Genomic DNA, 20,716 nt, shown 5'->3' with positions numbered 1-20,716 from the left:
CCCTGGCTGTGTGCCATTGTGCAGTGGACAATTTGCACAACTGCACGTGGCTGTTCTATCTTCCCTGTTCATAAGACCCAGTCTTTGGGGAACCAGGGCCTCTCCTCAGGAACCAAATCTTCTCTCAGATCCTCTTCTGTTACCCTCAGCCAGTCTATTTCACCAACTGCGAACCCAGTCTCTTCCTAGGACTACAGCTTTCTCTGCCTAGGCCCTACCCACATGCATCCCCCCCCAGAGCGAGTCTTTTCTTTCCAAGTTTCTGATGCTTTCCTTCTCTTCAACCCCTGCAGCTATCCCACGCATCCACAGCTATTAAACATGATTTATTCCTTTGAGAGAGGGGACAGGGAAGAAGTTGACAGGCCAATAAATATTGCACAGGCCACTGGTGGAAGAAAGATCCAGACCGAGGTAGTTTCTGCAGAAAGGGTGAGGGACCTGGGCAGGAAAGGCACCTGAGATTGTTGGGGCCTGAGTGGAAACGGGTCTTGGGAGTGAGGACGGTCTCTGGTTCCTCCTCACCCCCAGTCTTCTGCCTGAAACAAGGCTCCCAAACCCCTTTAGCCTGGACCAGCTGAGCAGCAGCGAACCGGAGAGCCTGCCTGAGGAGCAGCGGCAATTGACGAAAAGATCAGGTTTCCTTTGGAAGTTCTGATTGGTCACTTCTATGCGGCGACAACTGACAGTGCCCAGCAGCTGTCATTGCCAGTTGGCCAGAGAGCTGGGCTAACCGGCTCCCATGGGCGGTGGCCTGGGCTCCTCCTTGGTGAACGTGTTGGGCGTCTTGCCCGGAGCGGGCTAAAAAGACGATGATCTATGGCCTCGGGAGGCACAGTTTTAACCACGGTGCCTGGTGGCTTGTACCACCGAACAGCTGTGATTGGCGGACACTCCTTCTCAGCCCAGCCTTGTTTGGATGTTCACGGCGGGGGTGGGACTAAGGGATGGCCTAGAAGCGGAGCCAAAAAGCTTTGACTGGATGTTCAGGGGGGCTGCCTAGCAACTGCAGGCCGTCACAACTGCTAGCTTTGTTTAAGAGTGCAGTGTAACGGAAGTGATTGCCTGTAGGCGAGTGAAAGTTAGGGAGGGGCAAAGCGTAGTAGCTTTGATTGACAGCTTATCGAGGGGGCGGGGCTTAGTGCCTCCCCAGGTGGCCGAGCGGGGCTGGGCGGAGGTTTCTCTCAGTGCTGGTCACTGCTGGGTGCGGGCTGTGGGGGCTCGGAGATGACTGTGGGCAACGGGTCCAGTTTGGGGAAACCCGGGGATGGGAACATCCCGATGCTGGGGGTGAGGGCCTGCAGGTGGGCCAGGGCCCGAGTTCCGTTGAAGGCCACGTCACAGCCTGACTGGGCCAGGAGCCAGTGCTCTACCTCCGACTGGAGCCACTGGGAGGTCTCTGCGGGGAGAGGAGCAGGTGTTGTTAGGAGGAGGTGACTGGGACCTGGAAGGACCGGAAGGGAGAGCAGGGAGGGCACAGGGCAAGGAACATGCGGGGTCTGGGTTTGGGAGAAGCCCAGGGGTACGCTTGAGGTTAGCAAATAAGTGGGACAAGGCCTTGCTGCGGGGGCGGGGGGGGGGGTGCTGTCCAGCTCTGGATCTGTCATCTAGGGACAAGTCAGGGAGGGTCCTGTTGGAAAGGAGACAACCTGAGGCTCACATTGGGAGGGGACAAGAGTCCCTCCTTTGGAAGAAGCGCTAGGGAAGTTGGGACCAAAGGAGGGCAAGCCACACCAGAAGTCGGATGATCCAAGACCCTTATTCAGGATAAGGTCAGGATAGGGAGGTCACTCCAGGCAGGGACCAGGTCCATCAAGATCAGAAGCTGGCTTCGGGGGCTGGGAGTGGGAGTCCCATCTGCTGAGGGGCCGTCTTGAGCCCATAGGGACAGGATGGAGTCAGTTTCAGGTGGGGCCGCGTCACTAATGGGCCGCGTCACTACTGGGCCGCGATGGGAGGGGGGCAGAGCAGCAAAGGCCGGGGGCGGGGCAAGGGGCGGACCTCAGGGCAGGGCCGAGGCTTACCCTCCGGTTGGCCGCGCGCGCCCTGGGGCAGCCGGGCCAGGAAGCTGTGCGCCAGCAGAGCCTCCTTGGCATGTTCGTCCTGCGCGCGCAGGGCCAGGGCACTGAGCAGCTCCGAGTTGTTGGAAGTGCTGCGGTAGTAGAGCATGTGGGCCAGCTCCAGCGCCTGCACGCTGCGCCGCTGTCCGAACATCTGCGGGCAGGACCGTACCGCGGGGTCAGCCGGGATGCCCGGGGGCCAGGGGATGGCGCGGGGCGGGGGGGCGCGGGAGGTGCCGGGACCCCACGCCCCCACCTATACACTCCCCCTCCCAGTCACTGAGCGCTGGGAGGGTCCTTCCCGCCTGCTCCCGCGCTCTCCCGGGACTTCCTGGGTTCAGGTCCCCAGGAGCAGTGCCCGGGTGTTTGTATTTCTAACACACACACACTCCCGACGCCGCCGCTTCGCGGGTTTGCCTATCTGAGGCACGTATTAATAGATTTGTTCAAGGATTTCCGGGCGATTTGAGCTTTAGCCTTGGAACTCTCTGTGACGATGATATTTTTTTTTTAAGTCCTTATCTTTTAGACACCTACTCAAGTATTTCCAACGATATGTTTAGGACTGACTCCAAAATAACCCAGCGGTGGGCGCGCAGGGGTCCTTAGGTGAAAACCGATTGACTGTGGATAATTATACACGCCGGATGCCAACGACTCGGGAGCTCATCACGCGGTCCTATTCCTGCATTTGCTTGAAATTTGCCGTAACAGAAAGTTTCAAAGGTTAAATTGTCAAGAGAAGTGTTAACGGAAAATAAATACTCCAAGCTTCTTTGAGGGAAGGAGAATGGGGTAGAATGCGGGGAAGGGCAAGTTTGGGGTCCCTAACTAACGAGCAGCCCCTTTCCCCACCTTTTGCCCCTCCTTGGCTGGACCCCTTTCCCCAGACTTGGCGTCCCTAAGGAGGGAAAGGAGAGCCCCCCGGTGCCCTCCGGGGCTCACACTAAAACCTCCACTCTGATTGCCCCATTCATCCACAAAATGAGTTCAAGCCCGCTGGGTCCCCAAGCTGGCGGGGGGTTGGGGGGGAGAGTCCCAACTCTGTCCCCTACCCTCTGGGAGCCCTTGGCTGAGACCTAAGTCCTTTGTAGGGGGCACTGTCAGTCAAATGAGGTTCCAGAAGATTATGAGACACCTGGTACCGCCCCAGACCCATAACAAGAGTGTTGACATTAGCTACTATGGAATATTCAACCGCACTCCAGGCTAGGTGCCGTCTTTTAAAGGCATGTACTGTCTGCCGCCCATCTTACACGGGGACCCAAGGTGAAATGCCTCTGAAGTCCTCAGAGTTGTGGAAATGGCTCAAATGACCAGCCCAGGACCAATGACAAGGCTGTGTGCAACCCTGCTCTCCCTTGCCGCAAGCCCCGCTCAGGCAGTGTCTGTCCCTGTGTGGGAATGAATGGCCATCTCGCCGGGGGGAGGTGAGATGCGAGAATTGCGTGTGTTAGGGACCGTCCGGGATGAATCACACCCTGGGTTTGCTGTCTTTCTGCCGAACTTATGCCACTGAATTCCCAGACATGAAGCGGGCTGGTCATGCTCTGTGGCATGGGATGATGCCAGACCTCTCTCCCTGGAGAGGACACAGCAGCTGCCACCCGGGTGTTCCCTTTAACCCTCACTGTGGCCCCTCACCGCCCCCCAGCCTACCAGTTCCCCCTCTCTTGTGCTCCAGATCTGGGGTGGCCTCGCCATCTGCCCAGTCCCAGGCCAGACCCCTGGCAGCATCCTCGTTCCCTCCTAGGCAGCCTGTCGGTCCTTAGCCCTGTCCTCCTGCCCTGACTCTCTCAGCCCTGTCCCCTCCTCTGCAAACTGCCTCGTGCGTGGCCTCCTCCCGCCTGCCCCTGCCCTTTCCAGTTTGTCTCCTCAGGGCCCCAGAGCTGACTCTGCTCCTCCCTCGCTCACATCCCTGCCATGGCTCCCCAGTGCCCTCAGAGAGTCCACGCTCCCTGGCCTGATGCTAAGGCCCTGCGTGGCCCAGCCCCTGAAGATTTCTCCTACTCTCAATGCGTCTCCTGTTGATGAGCCAGTTCAGCCCAAACATTATCCTGAGCTGCCCTCTCTCTCAGGCCTCCAGGCCTCAGGACAAGCCAAGTCACCCCTGGTCTGTTCTTAGAAAACACTCACTGCCTCATCCTCAAGGTTCAGGGTGGACATTGTGTCCCACAGAGGAGCAACAGTGTCATCGGGCTCCTGCAGTGATCACTGTGACTTCTGTCAGGCACGCCGGCAGCCTGTCCGTGTGTCTGCAGCCACACTGGGAAGGTTTCCTGAAGCCTCCAAGCGGAGGGTAAAGGGTGAGCGGGGGACGGCCAGCCCAGTGGGGTGAAAGGACATCTCAGTCCTCGGTCCTCTGTTGGGAACAGCCTTGCAAAGGGGAGAGGAGTGCAGTGAAGCTGCAGAGTGCGGAACAGGAAGGGGTGTGAGCACTATGTTTTGGGGGAGCTGAAGCATACGACTGTGCTGGCTGAGGCTGGGGAAACAGGGTTTCTGGGGCCAGGCTACGAGCAAGGAGCAGGGCCAGCTCTGGGGCCCCTGGGGATGGGCTGGAGAGCTGGGACGAGACCGACCGGGGAGGCTGGGAAGACCTGGGTTGTGGCCAGGACAGAGGGAACAAGATGGGTGCAGAATGGGGGCAGTGAGGCCAGGCTAGGGACTGACAAACAGTGGGGGAGGGCAAGGGCCATCTCCAGGGGTCTAGCAAGTAACTGGGGGGACAAGGCCCTCTACAGATGAGAACCACGACCAGGAGTGGGTGTGGGGAGCTGCTGCTGGAGGGGAGGGCAACGGGCCCGCAGGGGGCTGTTCTGGAGTTCGCCTGCTCCAGGCTGAGCACGGAGCCCCGATCTAAGAGATGACAGAGGGCTGCCTGTGCAAACCACAGAAACGGATGAGCTCTTGGTTTGTGGGGGGGGAAGCGGGTGGCAGGGGAAGAAAGAGGGATGTGCACAAGGCCGCAAAATCAGCTCCCAGGCATCTGATCTGAGACCAGTCCTTAGAAGGGGGTTTGGGGAAAAAGGATCCTGGGCACAGGGGATGAGGTGTCCGTGGGAAGGGCGTAGGGACATCCAGGAGCCTGGACCAGAGACAGATACCTGGGAGACACTGACACACAGGAGGGGACAAGAGTGTGCAGCTGGAGGGAGGCTCAGAGGGCCCACATTTAAGGACTGGAGCTTAGCCCAGAGCATGGGAAAACATTCAATGGGGATGCACTAATTAACTAGGGAACTGGGTTTTAACCTGGACCCTGCAGAGCCCGAGAGGCTCCACAGCCCCCTGGAGGCTCAGGGAGGTGGGATGCATGGTGCACCTAGGGCTGGGCCTCTGGGTCCCCTTCCAGACCAATGGACACCCCTCACCAGCCTCCCTGCGGCTGGGCTCACAGCCCCACCCCCTCTGTGGTGGCTCCACTCCCTCCGGGCTCGAAAATCTGTCGTGGCACTGTGGCACTTTATCCACGAGCTGCCCTGTGGATAAAGCCAGGGGTCCCTATTCTGGCATTCAAGGCCCCTGCCACCCTCTGGGGCCTCACTTCACCCTGTACCCTGGACTCCAGCCCTGTGAGATCCCTCAAGCTGTGCTCGTTCAGCCCCTTCCCCACTGGGTTCAATCCTCCCCCTTGCAAAGCTTCCCTTAAATCCCACCCGACCCCTAGTCCTCAGCGGGAGTTGCTATCACCCCACAATGCCCTACACCCCACCCTGGCCCTTCACCCTCTCAGCCAGCCCAGCGTGGCTATTATCTGTAGGCTTTATTACCAGTCCTCCTAAGACCCCGCTGGGATGGCTGTAAACAGCTTGAAAAGCAATGAACCAGCGAGTGAATAATCAAGTACAATGGATGCCACACACCAGTCCACACTCCTGGGGCCGGTGCCAGCCCTGGGAAGAATCGGTAAAAGGCAACCCCCCTGGGCCGACTCAGCCTCGGCTCAGCACGCATGGCGCAAGTCAGCTTTTAGCCCCCAGCCCTCCCCTCGGCCTCAAATCCTTGGATGGTGAACAACCTGCGCAACTGTATGAGGCAGCCATGCGTTCAAATGTAGCAAAATCAGGAAGGGAGTGTGGTAAAAATAGTTTCCTTGGCCCCAGTCCCAAAGTTTCCAATTCAGTCCGTTTGGGCTGGAGCTCAGGGGGCCACATTTATAAAACCGGTCCCCTGTGATAATGCCACCCCGCCAGGATGAGGAAGCCCGGACTCAGAGAACAACAGCCCAGTTAGTAATAATAATCATCAGAACAGCAAACCCTCATATGGTACATTTTGTAGTATATGTCAGGCTCTGTTCTCAGCATCACCCATGTCTTCATTCATCCAATCCCCCAACAACCCTGTGAACCAGGTTCTTGTCATCCCCACTCCCCAGATGCGGGAGCTGAAGCCCAGAGAGGTTAAGCAACCTGCTCAAGGTCCCACAGCTGGGAGACGGAAGAGCCAGATTCAAACCCAGTGTTGCTCAGGACAACCCTACAAGGCAGGTCTGACTCCTGTCTCCGTTTTCCAGGTGAGGAAACCGAAGACCCGAGACGTGAAGAAAGCTGCCCGAAGGCTGTGTAGAGTACAGAGGATCCAGAAGGAAGAGATGGAGGGAACGTGGGAATGACAAAGTAAAGAAGGGAAGGAAGGAAGGACAGCAGGGGGCAGGAATGCATGAAAGAAGCAGAAACACAGGGCGGCCCAGCTTCTGGAGGAACATGGGGAGGCAGGGACCGCATAGGCACGCCGACGGCCGGCCACTCACCTTGGATGCCCGCAGGCCCATGAAGATGGCAAAGAGGAGCAGCAGCAGGGAGGTGGCCATCTTGAGGTCCGTGAGCACCACCATGCCCACGTTGACGAAGAACACCAGGCCCGAGACGAAAAGCGTGAAGTTGAGCAGCGCGCGCTGTGTGGTGGACGTGCGGACCTTCAGCTCCGGGAGCAGCTGCTCTAGGCCCTCTAGGGGCGTGTCCTTGAAGCTCTTCAGCACCAGGTGTCCCCGCTTGGTACGGGCTGCCAGCACGACCCGCTTGAAATACCTCCTGCCGGACAGAGGGGGGATGGGGGGGATGGGGGGGATGGGGGTGGCAGGGCGGTCAGGATCACTCTGGGGGAGCACCCTCCGACCCCCTCCCCCCCAACACCCAGGACACTCTCTAGCTCTGGAGTCACACACTCATCATGAAGGCTGCTTAATGGGGACGGGAGGAAACTCAGAAAGAAGACCAGTGTCCAACAACAGGGCATCAGCGAAAATAACACAATCCCCTGTCATTGGACACATAGATGGCTTCCAGCTTTAGGTACTTGGTGAATGGGGAACTGAATGCCGATCTTTTCATTAGTTCTTTTCCTTTCTTTTTTTTTTTTTTTTAAGATTTTCTGTATTCATTTGAGACAGAGAGATACACAGAGAGAGAGAGAGAGAGCGCAGGAGAAAGGGGAGAGGCAGAGGGAGAGGGGGAAGCAGGCTCTCCGCTTGAGTCGGGAGCCCTACGTGGGGCTCGATCCCAGGACCTGGAGATCATGACCTGGAGCCGAAGGCAGATGCTTAACCGACTGAGCCACCCAGGTGCCCCTTGGTTATTTTTCAAACTCAAATTCTACTTTCCATTTCGGGTGTCTGCGAGGTGCCAGGGAGTGCTATTCAGCTCTGGAGAGGGAGCCAAATGAGTCGGTCTCCGCCTTTGTGGGGCTTCTAGTCCAGTGTGAGAGACAGATAATTAAACACACAATCTGCAAGTATAAATATCTCCTTGGAATAGATTCCTGGAAGTGGAATTACTGAGGGGTATATAGGGATAAGAGGGTTGTTTTTTTGTTTTTTGTGTGTGTGTTTTTTTTTTTTCTTTAGGTTTTTTGTTTTGGTTTGGTTTTTTGGATTCATGACCATATTTGATAAATTGACTTCCAGAAAGGCTGGGTAATTTACAAGCCCAAGAGATCTGCCTCTCCTCACCCTGCTCTGTATGAGGGCAGTTTCTGTTTAAAATATAATGTTCACCAGAATCCTGGCTGCGCCATTTTTTTAAAAATGTGGCCTTCTCTTTCTGAGCCTCAGCCGTCCTCATTTGGAAAATGGGAGAAGTGTCCCTACCCTTCCTCTTCCCTGGGCACTGTAGTTCTTCTTTTCCCTTGGGGAAAAAGAGGCAGCATTTGGATGATCTCCCCACCCCTTTTGTGACTTCCCCTCCCAGGTCCCGATACCCAAATCCAGACACTGACCTGTCAGTCCCCTCTCGACTCTAACCTTGCTCCCTTTCGTTGCAGCTGGGGAACAAGGGCCGCCTCACCTCTCTGCAGGGGGAGACCTGACGAAGAAGCCACGTTTGGAGCCCACGCTGGACTTACGGGGCATCTGCCCAACTCGCTGGCCCAGGGCCCAGAACTGCATGTAGATATACTGATCCAAATTTATTGTCACCTGACAAGGGGGACAAAGGAAGCAGAGGCAGCTGAGCATGGGCTAGGGTGAGAGCATAGGCTACTAGAATTAGATGCCCCTCCCCTCAATGATTTCCACTCCTCTCCCAGGCTTATCATCATCTGGGATGGGTCTAGACAGGATGGCCAGGTACAGTTGCTCGTGTTGTATACTGCACAAGGGCATACTATCTAAGATGGCACCATTTACCTCAAAGTCATTTTTATTACCACATTTCCAAGAATCTAAAATAACACTGATTTTAAGATACTCCATTGTTTTTTAATTGAATAAATATGACATGTAACACTGTAAGCTTAAGGTACACAGCATGTTACTTTGACACATTTATATATTGTAATAATTGTCAACTGGATATTCCACTATTTTATGAAGCAACTAAAGGAGAATTATATTGTCAGTTAAAACTATGCCACACTACCACTTATAAGTCATATCCCAATTTCGGACAAAATATGACTCTGGAAAAAAAAGTGTATCTTAAAAATCACTAAATGGGGGACTTTGGAATTTTATGATTTTTATTTTAATTTTGTTGACTTTAAGGATGAGCGTTTTGTATTATTTATTATTACAGCTTTCTGGAAGATGATGATAAAGGCTCTAGTCCTACGAAGATCTGTATATTATACTTTTCCAACAGATGGCAGTGTGGTGACTGGGAAAGAGGTACTGCATTCTAATTCACCAAAAAAGCTATGTGGGCTCATGCCCTGTGTTCAGGGCAACTCCCAGCAGCCTCTGTCTCCCAAAGGCTCCACCCTGCCCCAAGGCTTCCTGGGAGTTCCAGGTCTCCCCTAGAAGACAGGCACCTGGACCTCATCCTGAGGGTGATGGACCACCAGAGCGTAGGCCAGGGTGTCCTCCGAGAGCGGGGAGAAGTTGGCCTGGGCCAGCAGGGGTTCCAGAGCCCGGAGCACCTCCTGTTCATTGGACAGACGCTGGGGGTCCGTCAGCGAAGGCTGGTCGAGGGTCTCCCTGTCGGGGTTGATGGGGTCATACAACGCCTGAGGAGAGAGTCAGAGAGAAGAAAAATGGGCTAGGGCACAGCATGAGGGATAGTTCCCGGCCCACCCTTTAGGGGATGGGGTGCCCCAGGGCTTGTGCTGGGCTCTCTCCCCTTCTCTCTCCTCGCGCTCACCTTCAGTAGCCTCGTTACTCCCATCCCTTTAAACACTGCTCTGCGAATCTGTGTCTCTCTGGGCAACTTCACATCTCTAGCCCGGACCCGTCCTCCAAGTTTCCAGACCTGATACCCAGTTCCGAGACATGAGCATCTGTCCCCAGTAACAGAGGGGAAGGGGGATGCAAGGATGCAGAGGGAGAATATGTTTCCCAGCCTCTCCGGAGGCTAGATGTGGCCAAAAGGCAGGTCTCATCCATGGACTGTGAACAGAAAGGCTGCAGAAGGTCCAACTTCCCCCTCACTTCTCGCTCCCCTAAATCTCTACTCTTTTCCTTCAACTGCTGGCTGAAAACACGGCTTTGCCCCCGGCTTAGTTTTGACCACACAGATGGAGACAGCGTTCTAAGGAATGGCACAGCAACACAATGGAAGGACCCTGGGTCCTAGAATAATAACCTCATTTGGAACCCTGGCCCACTTGCCACCGGACTGTGAAGGGGGAGAGAAATAATCCCCCACTTCCTTTTTGTTGTTGTTTTTTTTAAAGATTTTATTTATTTGACAGAGAAAGAGTGAGAGAGAGAACACAAGCAGCAGGAATGGGAAAGGGAGAAGCAGGTTCCCACCAAGCAAGGAGCCCAATGCAGGGCCCGATCCCAGGACCCCAGGACCATAACCTGAGCCAAAGGGAGACGTTTAATGACTGGACCACCCAGGCATCCCCTTCTACTTCCTTTAAGATTTTTTTTTAACTTATTTGAGAGAGAATGAGAGAGAGCACAAGGGCAGGGAGGGTCAGAGGGAGAAACAGACTCCCCGCTGAGCAGGGAGCCCGATGTGGGATTTGATCCCAACACTCCAGGATCATGACCTTAGCCAAAGGCAGTCGCTTAACCAACTGAGCCACCCAGGCATCCCTCTCCACTTCCTTTAAACCACTGTGTCATGGGGTCTGCTTGTTACAGCAGCTAAGCCTTTATACTGACTAATGCAAACTCTCCAGTTGACATCCCTCGGGGGATGTCAGTTGCCTCAAATGCACCATGTCGAGCCACAGGTCATGTCCTTCTACCCCCATCTTCCAATAAATTTGAGTTTCTTCTCCCAGACCTCTTCCTCTGGCAACCAGCCCTGGCCTCCACCCCAAGCATCAGACAGTCATAGTCAATGATCTCTTCCGTACCTCCCATTGGAAACGGCATCTCGCAGCTAACCCAGCCAGAGGAGAGTGCCTCATTTCTTCCTTCCCCTCCACCAGCCTTGTCTCTAAAGGAAATAGTACTGGGATGCCTGGGTGGCTCAGTGGGTTAAGCTGCTGCCTTTGGCTCAGGTCATGATCCCAGGGTCCTGGGATCAAGTCCCACATCGGGCTCCTTGCTCGACAGGGAGGCTGCCTCTCTCTCTGCCTCTGCCTTCCTCTCTGCCTGCGTGTGTGCTTTCTCTCTCTCTCTCTTTCTGACAAATAAATAAATAAAGGAAATAGTACTACCCGAACCTACAGACGCTCTGATCAGACATTTCGGAGGCATCCTTGATCCCTTCCTTCTCTTCACTGCCCTCTCCAACCCTTTAGCAAGTTCACAGGCTAGACCCTTGAGTTGCCCTCGAATCCATCCGCCCCCTCCCCCATCTCCATGGCCACCTTTTCCTCCTGCCCTAACAACTACATTGGGCTTCTGTTCTCCCTGCTTCTTCTCTCACCACTTCCAAACTGCTCTCCTCAAAGAGCTTATTCAGACTAGAAACAGATCCCGCAACCTCTCCCCTCCAACCCCGCCGCGGTGGCATAAATACCAGAACTTGTCCACCACCTCCAAGGTCCCCCACAAACTGGCCTCTGCTCTGCCCATTTCATTTTATATACCTGCAACCCCCTCCTCCCTTGCCCACAAGAAAAGAAAAAATGCTGACTCAGTGAATGAATGCAGGAGGGAGTTTCTGGGTACCTAGGCTCTTCGCTGGTTTCAGGATGACTTGTGACTTGCCCAGACTATATAGTGAGCCTCATGGAGAGATCACTGGTCCAGAAGCCCAGTCCTCTGTGTGTCTCAGGACAGGTAGCCCTAAGGAACAACTTGTCTAGACCAGGTGTGATTTTGAATTAGTGGAAGGAAAGAGGTACTCCAAGTGGGAAGAATGCCCGGGCAGAAGTTTGGAGGGGGGAAGGCCCGGGGCCATGGAAACCACTGAGCAGGGAGACAGGACAGCTAGGACAGCTGAGCCTCAGCAAGTCCCCTTCTGAGTGAACTCCCAGGGCTGGGGTGTGCTGCCCGAGGACAGGACTCTGGCCCAATGCTGGGGCCTGTGCCAGAAGCCCTTCAGGTCCCACAGGCCAAGTTCTCAGACTCACAGAGTGACCTTGAGAAATTCCACTGCTGGGACTGAGCCGCAGTTTGAGGGGGAGGGAAGCTCAGAGCCAGAGGAGAGCGAAATCTGCATTCATCAAGCATCCGCTGAGAGCCAAATTCTCTTCTGGGCTCCTCCCATCCATCTCCACCCAGGGCTCCAGGCCAGAAACCTGGATGTCGGCCAGAAACCTGGATGTCACAGGTGACCCCCGGATGTCACAGTGACCCCTGGATGTCACAGGTGACCCCTGCTGCTCCCTTCCCCCACGCAATGAGCCCTGATGGTTCTACCTCCAAAACAGATCACCACTTTGCACCCCCCCACACCCTACCCCATCCACACCCCCATCTGCTCCTCCTGCCTGGAGGAGTCCAACAGCCTTCTCAATGGTCTCCCCACATCCCCTCACCCCACTCCCAACAATCTGCTTTCTACACAGCAGCCAAGATTCTATCAAACCATAACAACAACAGTAATAAATGATAGTGCACATTTATATAGAACTTTCTACACACCAGGGACTGCTTGAAGCAGGTTGTTCTCACCATGTGACAATGGTACTATTGTTACCCTCATTTACAGAGATAGGAACTGAGGCACAGAGAGGTTAAGTAACTGCACAAGGTCACAGCGAAGAAGTGTTATATCAGGAATTACACATCTAACTATGTCGATCTCCTGCTAGAATCATTCCAAGGCTCCTACTGCCCTCAGAAAATAGGATCATGCTCTGTACTGTGTCCTGCAAGGCCTCAGAGGACCTAACACCACAATCGCCCTTGGTGGCTCAACACCAGCCACACTGGTGTAAGTTCCTCCAGGCACAGGGACATTGTACATGCTGTTAAGAGACTCTCCCTGACCCCCTCCCTGTCCACTACTTAAGTCCTATTCTTCTACAACATTCCAGTTCCCTTATCACTCTCAAAGAGCCATTCTCTGCTCCTTAGGCTGAGCAGAGCTGCCCTGTGAGGTTGGGCAGATTGGGCACTGCACAAATGTGCCAGATCTAATGAGCACCATTTTAGATGCAGTAGACATATACATTTATCCTGCCACTCTTTCAGATGGAAATAAAGAATGTAAAGTAACACCATCCAACAGAACCGCTGACAATGAGAGAAACATCAAGATCCGCACCATCCAATAGCCCGGTCACAGGTGGCTACTGAGCCCTTGAAATGGGGTGAATACAATAGAAGAACGGAATTTCAAAATTTTATTTAATTGCAATGATCTCAAATTTAAACACAGCCACATGTGGATAGCAACTACCATATTATGCAGCACCAGTCAAGAGAAAGGAGTACATTTCACCAATTTGCACACGGACTTCAGTACAGAAACCAAGGTCAGCTTTGCTATCTGCTGCTATGAACCGTGCCCGGTGAGTTCACTGTCCGAATTTATCCACTCATCGAGGAGAGCACCTGACTTCCACCTGTCCCCACTACTCAAGTTCAGCTCCTTGAGGGCAAGGTACATGCTTGAATTTGCTGCTGACGTTCCTGAGCCCCAATCAACGCTTGCCGGCAGACGTCCAAACGGGCCTCCTGACACCTGCACGCAGGCATCTGATGGGCATCCTCTCAAACTCACTTCCTCCCAAACTGGAGTCTTGAAACTCCTCCTCAGACCTGCTTCTCCTGCCACCTTACCCGGCTCAGAAGAGGCCAAGTCCGTCCGACTCCTCTATTTCTCACACACTGAACCCACTGGCAAATCTTGATGGCCCCACATTCAAAATAGATCCAGAATCTGATCATTTCTCATCACCACCCCTTACCATCCCCCTCTCACCCCAGGTCTGAGCTACCCTTACACCCTGGACTGTGGCAGTGGCCTGGGCACTGGTCCCCCCACACCCATCTTCCAGCCCCAACCCAGTCTGTTCCCCAGGCAGCCGCCAGAGGGCACCTGTTGTCATTGAAGCCAGCTCTCATCCCTCTGCTCAGAGCCCTCTGGTGGTTTCCACCTCACTCAGAGTCAAAGCAAAGTGCTCACTGGGTCCCCAAGAAGCTCTGCAGAATCTGGGCCCCAGCCCCATCTCTGCTCTCATTTCTGGCCCTCTTCCCCAGCTTCTTTGCTGTTCCTCCTGCACACCATGCACACTCCTGCCACAGGGCCTTTGCATTTACTATTCCCACAGATCTCATGGCTCACTCTTGCCTCCTTCAGGTCTCTGCTCAAATGTCACCCTCTCTGTGAGACCTTCCCTGACTATTCTACCTAAAATTGCAAAACATTCCTGCTTGCTTTTTCTTCTTAATTAGGTTATCCGATTTAGAAAAAAATTAAATTAAATTAAATTAAATTAAATTAAATTAAATGCAGTACACCAACTTAGATTTGATTTCCAGATCAACAACTAACAATTTTATATTTGAGGACTGTATTATACAGGACATAATTCTACTGCAAAAGAAAAAAGTTATTCATAGCTTATCTGAAATTCAAATTTAACTGGGTGGAGAGGGTTGAACAGTATCTTCGAAAAATTCACATCTCGGAACCTCAGAATATGACCTCATTCAGAAATAGGGTCTTCACAGGTCTAATTAGGTAAGAATCCCAGGATGAGATCATCCTGGATTAGGGAGGGCCTAAATCCAATGAGCATGTCCTTTAGAAGAGACAGAAAAGGACAAGCAGAGTCACAAAGAAGGTGACGTGAAGACGGGAGACAGAGGTTGGACTGTTGTTGTCTACAAGGTGAGGAAGGCCAAGGATAGCAGCCTGGGTGGCTCAGCCGGTTGAGCGTCGGACTCTTGGTTCCCACTTGGGTCGTGATCTAGGCGTCGTCAGTTCCACCCGTACGTCAGACTCTGTGCTGAGAGTCGAGCCTGCTTGGGACTCTCTCTCCCTCTGTCCCTCCCCCTGCTCGTTTTCTCTCTCTCAAATAAATAAATAAATCTTTAAAATATGTACATACATACCCAATGAATGAATTCAACGAGGAACAAGGGAAAGGAAGTGCAGAGAGAGGTCACCTGTCAAGGTCACTGGCGGGCTGGTAAACAACGTAGCCACCTCTCTGCCTGCCCAGGGGCGGCTTCCTCAGGGGACTTAGGTCATCAGCAAAACGTCCCCCATGGTGTCCACCTGTCTCTGTTCCCACCCTTCCCTTCCCCTCTTAGTGTCGCAGTTTAAAATCTCCTGCCTCTTGGCACCTGGGTGGCTCTGTGGGTTAAAGCCTCTGCCTTCAGCTCAGGTCATGATCCCAGGGTCCTGGGATCGAGCCCTGCATCGGGCTCTTTGCTCAGCAGGGAGCTTGCGTCCCCCACCCCCTCTGCCTGCCTCTCTGCCTACTTGTGATCTCAGTCTGTCAAATAAATAAATAAAATCTTTAAAAAAAAAATCCTGCCTCAGTGGTAATATGCATCTTCATTTTATATGTGTTCTGTGTTTCTATATATTTAACTGTTTATAGAATAAGATGATTTTCTAAATAACTTTAAAAAAAAAAAATACAAACCGTGCCTCTCACGGACCCCAGGCTAGGGCTCGGAGGCAGCTAGACCTGGATGCAGATCCTGGCTCAGCCAGGCCCTCCCAGAGCCCCCGTGGCTGCGTCTGTAAATGGGGCTGACGGCAGCTGCCCCTCGATGTCATAGGAAGGGGTCCATGAGCCTGACCCGGAGTGAGCGCTCAGTGGCAGGGGGCTGTTGTCACTGCCCTTCAAAGCAGAGAGGGGACGTGTCAGGGCAGTGTGCAGTAAGGGTGGGCTCAACAGGCCTGGGTGGTCCAAACCCTGCACATCCCAGAGGAATGGCCCTGGCCTTGATCCTGGGTAACTTCTAAGGCCTTGGAAATGTTTGCTAAGAGGATCTGGGTTTCTCCGGGGCCTTGGGCCACAGCAGCCAGTCTATGCTAACAGTGTGATTCCTGGTAAGGGCCTTGGCCACGGAGGAGCAGTTTCATGGCCCTGGAGGGTGACTGAGTAGCTAAGGCTGGCCACGCCAGCGCTGACCAACCCTCAGTAACCATCCTGGATCCCAGCTGGCGCACCTGGCTGGCTCGGTCACTGGAGCATGCAACTCTCGATCTCGGGGTTGGGGGTTCGAGCCTCATACTGGGTGCATAAGTTACTTAATAAAATCTTAAAAAAAAAAAAAATCCTGGACTCCAGGGCTCAGGTGAATTTCCCTGGCGGGCCAATGTACTCCATACACGCTATCCCACCTTGCTGGTGAGAGAACTAAGTGTCATCCTGTAAAATACTTCTGGAAGAGACAGCAGGAAGGTGGCGTGGCCTCTCTGGGACCCCACCCCAGGGCCTTTTTCCTGTGCTGATTTTGTTCGCTATCCTTTTGTTGTAATAAACTATTACTGTGAGCCTAACAGCTTTTCTGAGCTCAGTGAGTCACACAGAGAAAATCACTGAGGCCGATCACTGTCTCAGGGACCCCTCCCCCCACCCCCGCGCCCCCCACCAGGATCCTGGGAGCGGAAGGGGGAGGATGTGAGAATGTGGCTTGCTGACATCACCCTTCCCTGGGGTTCCACTTCTCTGTCTAGCTGCTCTTTGGCTGTCCCCCTCACCAGGTCCAGTTCCCCTTCCTGATCTCAAGGTTGGCATGTCCCAGGGCTCCGCTAATCCCCCTATTGATCTCATTAGCAAAATCTAAATGCTCCCAGGGGATGCTGCTCAGCCCAGACCCCTCCCATGACCTCCGGAGCCCACATTTGGGTCCATCTTTCCATCTGGCTGTCTTATAGGCATCTCAGATTCCTAAGTGCAAAACGGAGCTCGCGTCATCCCTGCAAATCTGCCTCCCACCCCCGCTCTGTCCTCCGCATCTTGGTAAATGGCAGCTCCATTCTTCCAAGGGAGCGGGCCTAAACTGCTGGAGGCCCCCCCTGACTTCTTCCTCTCCCTCACCACCCGCCTGCCCAGCCAAATGCTGATGCCTTCCCACCATTATCAGCATCTGACCACTTTTCCCCACTTCCACAGCTATTACCCTTGCTGGGGCTGCCATTATCCCTTACCTGGACAAACATAATTGACTCTGAATAGATCTCCCTGCCTCCGATAGTCTGTTCCAGAAGGATCCCGTTAGCACCTAAATCAGCACATGTCCCTCCTCTGCTCAGAGCCCTCCCATGGCTGCCAGATCACCTAAGGAAACAGTTTACACCCAACCCCTCTCTGCCTTTATCTTCTGCCTGCTCTCCCTCCCTCACTGCCCTCCAGCCACAGGGCTCCCTGCCTTGTTCTCCCAACTCTCTGTGCCCCCAGGGCCTTTGTATCTGCTTTTCCCTCTGCCTAGAATACTCCCCGCCACCCGCCACCAGACATCTATAGGGCTCTCTCTCTGTGTCTCCACCCAGATCTTCACTCAACTGTCACCTCCTCAGAGAAGGCTTCCCTGACCACCCTGTCTAAAACAGGCCCTCATGTCATCCTTCCCTATCCCGCTACTCTGCTTCATTGTTCTTCACAGCATTTACGGCTCTGGGCCATCCCATTTCATATTCATTCATTCATTCATTCATTCATTGTCTCCCCAACCAGAATTTCAGTTCCACAGGGACGTGGCTTCATCTGTCCGCTCACTGATGCTTAGAGCAGGGCCGGGTTCCAAAGAGGGACTCAGAGGATTCTTACTGAATGAATGGATAAGCAAACAGGCACACCAAGGATGGTGCCAGGGGCCCGGTCCTCACCTGCAGCCGGGCCAGGATGTGGTGGTAGTGGAACAAGGTGCAGAAGTCCACGTGGGCCGCAAACTCCGCCAAAGCTGCCTTCTCCTTGGGGCTGGAGTGGAATTCCTGTTACCTCAGGAGGCAAAACTTCTCGTTAGGCTTCTTTCCCCTTTCCTCTCAGGGTGGATTTCTTTCTCTGGCAGTCCATATGATCTGGGTTTTAATTTTAAGATTTTGTTTTGCTTGGGGTGGGGGGGGCAGCCAATTTTACTGACCAAGAAACTGAGCCAGCCCGGTGTATTGGAAAACAGACAGCGGAAAGAGCTAGAAGGTCAAGTTCCCGCTTTGACACTCACTCACTGACATTGACACAGTGATGGTGTACCAGCTGCCGCTCGCTGGTCTATCACCCTCCAGAGGCTGTACAGGGCTGGATGGAATTATATTTAACCCCCCATTTTTCAGAAGGGGAAACTGAGGCTCAGTGGAAGTCACTCACTGAGGGCCACAGTGTTTGTATGAAAAGAAGCTGAGACTCTGATCAGGGCCTGTCTGACTCCAGAACACACATATTTAACCACTTCTTTATGCTTCCTACCTCCGTGCCCTAGGTGAATGTCTTCACCTCCCTGAGCCTGTTCCCTCATCAGCAACAGAGGGCCACACCCTCTTTCTGAGAGAGTGATGGTGAGAATGTGATGCAATTCCGTGACCCTGTACATATAGTGTTTGTGTGTGTTGATACCTACGTGTGTGCTTGTGAATAAAGTCTAGCATTGACCTTAGTACATACAGATTTGTTCAATAAATAATTTTTAAATACATGAATGATAATCCTCACTAATGACAAGCAGGATGATGAAAGTAGGGTAAGAGCTTAGCTCTGGAGCTGGGCCCTCAGTGCAGCAGGTGCCTAATGCCTCACAAGAGATCACAGTCCTTGCCCTGCTGTGGAGTCAGGTCACTTTGGTTCTAACCCGGGCCACAACATCATCACCTTGATAAGTCACTTTCTCTCCTCACCTGTTTCAGTCACTTCAGTTGTAAAATAGGGACCATGGTAGTCTCTCTCTTACTGGGTTGTTCTGATGACTCAACAAGACGTGGAAAATGCTTAGCACTGTGCCATACAGTAAGAGCTCAAACAGTGTGATAATAATTATGATGACGTTTTCGCTAGTATAATAATTGATATTACGTGGTAGTAATAGTAATGATGAGCATGATTATTATACCCATTTTGCACAGGGAAAACCCATGCCCCAGGGAGGGCTTGCTCAAGGCCCTAGAACAAGCGAGAGTCCGGAATTGCTTCTGTATCAGCACCTCACAGGTCTGTCCCTGCACGCCTACCCGGGAGAAGAAAGGGAACGGAACTACAACTCCCAGGAGGCGCCAGGACAGCCCTCTATGGCACGAAGGGCGTGCCACCGCGATGCCTGCCGGGAGCCGTAGTCCCCAGGCTCTCGGACCCGGGACGGGCGGTACCTGTGTCAGGAGGCGGAGCAGCTGCTCCTTGGAGAAAGGGATGAACCGCTCGCGGTACTGCTGGGCCCAGTCGCGGGGCTCCGTGGGGTTCCACATCTTGCGGTACTCCCCCATCTTGGCCGCCAGCGACGACAGGGCCCTGGGGGGCCCGAGGAGCGTGGGCAACAGGGACCATACTCGGACCCTGGATCCCCAGACCCCCCGGGTCACATGCAGCATGGCCAGACCCTTTCCCTGGAGCCTGAACAAGGGAAATGAACAGGAATCAAAGGTCATCTAGAGAAACCGCACCCTCTCCCACCTCCAGGGGCCGTCCCTTCCCCAGGCAGGGCGCAGAGCCCATCTGCCCATCTTGCGGCGCGTCTTGCCTGTGCCCTCCCACATTGCTCATGTGGCCCTGAACTGCAGGCAGCGGTCAGAAGTCTTGAGTCCTGGGGCGTTTTAAGGGCCCAGAGACCCTATAGTGGTACAACGGGTTTCTGCGGGGTCTAGGCAGCAGGTGGATCTTAGGAGCATAGGAGATGCTCGGAAAGGCTACATAGGGGGTGCAGGGCGGCCCTCCCCCGGCCATGCAATCCTCCGCCCTCTCCCTCACCTTAGCCAACGCTCGACTGTCATTGAGCCTCCTGCGCATGTGTAGGAAAGCGTCCTGGGTCCCCCAGTTTCAGCTTCAGCCTGCAGTAAGACGCATGCGCAAAGCCTTGGTCATCGAAAGCCGTCCATCTTTCCCCTAACGCCCTGTCTCAACTGCGCGTGCGCAATCTGGCCTCTCTTCTCTCGCCTTGTTTGAGTGCGGCGCATGCGCAGCGGAAGTGTCTCCTTGGCGGCGTGCTTCAAGGGAAGGGGGCGGAGCGGGCGCGAGACTCTGAGGAGGACTGGGGCGGGGCTGGACTCCCGCGCGGGGCCAGCCAACGGCGGGCGGCCCAACGTCCGCCCGGGCCACGCCCCGACTCGGGTCAGCTGCAGAGTAGGCGGGAAAAGGGCGGGGGCGGGACTTGGACTCAGCCAATCAGCTGTGGAGGAGCGAAAAGGCGGGAAAAAGCGGAACCAAAAGGCTGAGGCGGCGCCAGAGACCAGGAGGGTAGGGTGGGCGGAAGGAAGAGCCGGCCTCCAGGTGACGAAGACCGGGCCTCCAGAGTAGGGGTGGCCCTTTGTCAGGCAGCATCACCCCCAAGCCCCAGCACCCCCATTCCAGGTCCTTAAAGGGAAGACTCCGATTCTAAGAAGGTAGTCTGGTGTCTGGGGCGTGACCTCCTAATTCTGAGGGGAGAGCTCCGTTCTGAGCCCATGTTCCCCACACATCTAAGGTCCAGACTCCCCCCAACTGGAGGAAATGCACTCTTAGGAAGGTGGACTTCGATTCTAAGGCGAGGCCCTTATCCTGAGAAAATAACCCCAAGTCACGAGGCCGGCCTAAAATACACCCTGAGATGCCTTGATTCTCCACTATGGGGGCTGTCACCCCAAATCTTGAAAGGGATTCCTCTGGCTCAGACCTCCCAAGGGTTCTGATCTAGGTTCTGGCACCCCCTAATCCCTGGAAAATCCTACCCGTGGCTTCTCACCCAGAGGGTACAGTCCTTAGAATGAGCTCCCTGGCTCCTGGGT

The 20,716-nt window shown here is 54.1% G+C and overlaps 1 protein-coding gene across 4 annotated transcripts; it reads right to left on the bottom strand.

The window, feature by feature from the left end:
* Window positions 1-310: 310 nt before the first annotated feature.
* LOC111160690 (transmembrane protein 143) lies at window positions 311-19,772 on the bottom strand. Of its 4 annotated transcripts, XM_022523980.1 has the most exons (8): window positions 19,704-19,772; window positions 19,109-19,349; window positions 17,642-17,746; window positions 9,309-9,503; window positions 8,345-8,475; window positions 6,814-7,093; window positions 2,025-2,214; window positions 311-1,399 (listed from the first exon to the last, which is right to left on the bottom strand). In XM_022523980.1, exons 1-8 carry the CDS (start codon window positions 19,724-19,726, stop codon window positions 1,185-1,187), a joined length of 1,380 nt encoding a protein of 459 aa, XP_022379688.1. In that variant the 5' UTR covers window positions 19,727-19,772; the 3' UTR covers window positions 311-1,184. The 4 variants fall into 4 exon arrangements, with proteins under 4 accessions (XP_022379688.1, XP_022379690.1, XP_022379689.1 ...); XM_022523982.1 differs by lacking the exon at window positions 9,309-9,503 and having other exon boundaries at window positions 338-1,399; XM_022523981.1 differs by lacking the exon at window positions 17,642-17,746 and having other exon boundaries at window positions 338-1,399.
* Between the last annotated feature and the right edge of the window lie 944 nt (window positions 19,773-20,716).

The sequence above is a fragment of the Enhydra lutris genome, unplaced genomic scaffold (genome assembly GCF_002288905.1).
Source record: "Enhydra lutris kenyoni isolate GAN:26980312 unplaced genomic scaffold, ASM228890v2 scaffoldscaffold77, whole genome shotgun sequence".
Taxonomy (NCBI): Eukaryota; Metazoa; Chordata; class Mammalia; order Carnivora; family Mustelidae; genus Enhydra; species Enhydra lutris.
The sequence above is the reverse complement of the archived record's forward strand: the minus strand, read 5'-3'. Positions and strand labels throughout refer to the sequence as shown.

Excerpts from the sequence above, each read along its gene's own strand:
- LOC111160690 (XM_022523980.1), bottom strand. The coding sequence starts at position 19,726 with ATGACAGTCGAGCGTTGGCTAAG. Across the intron at positions 19,350-19,703 it reads ACAGTCGAGCGTTGGCTAAG|GCTCCAGGGAAAGGGTCTGG; the intron begins GTGAGGGAGAGG and ends TCCCTTGTTCAG. Across the intron at positions 7,094-8,344 it reads AGGTCTCCCCCTGCAGAGAG|GAGGTATTTCAAGCGGGTCG; the intron begins GTGAGGCGGCCC and ends TCTGTCCGGCAG.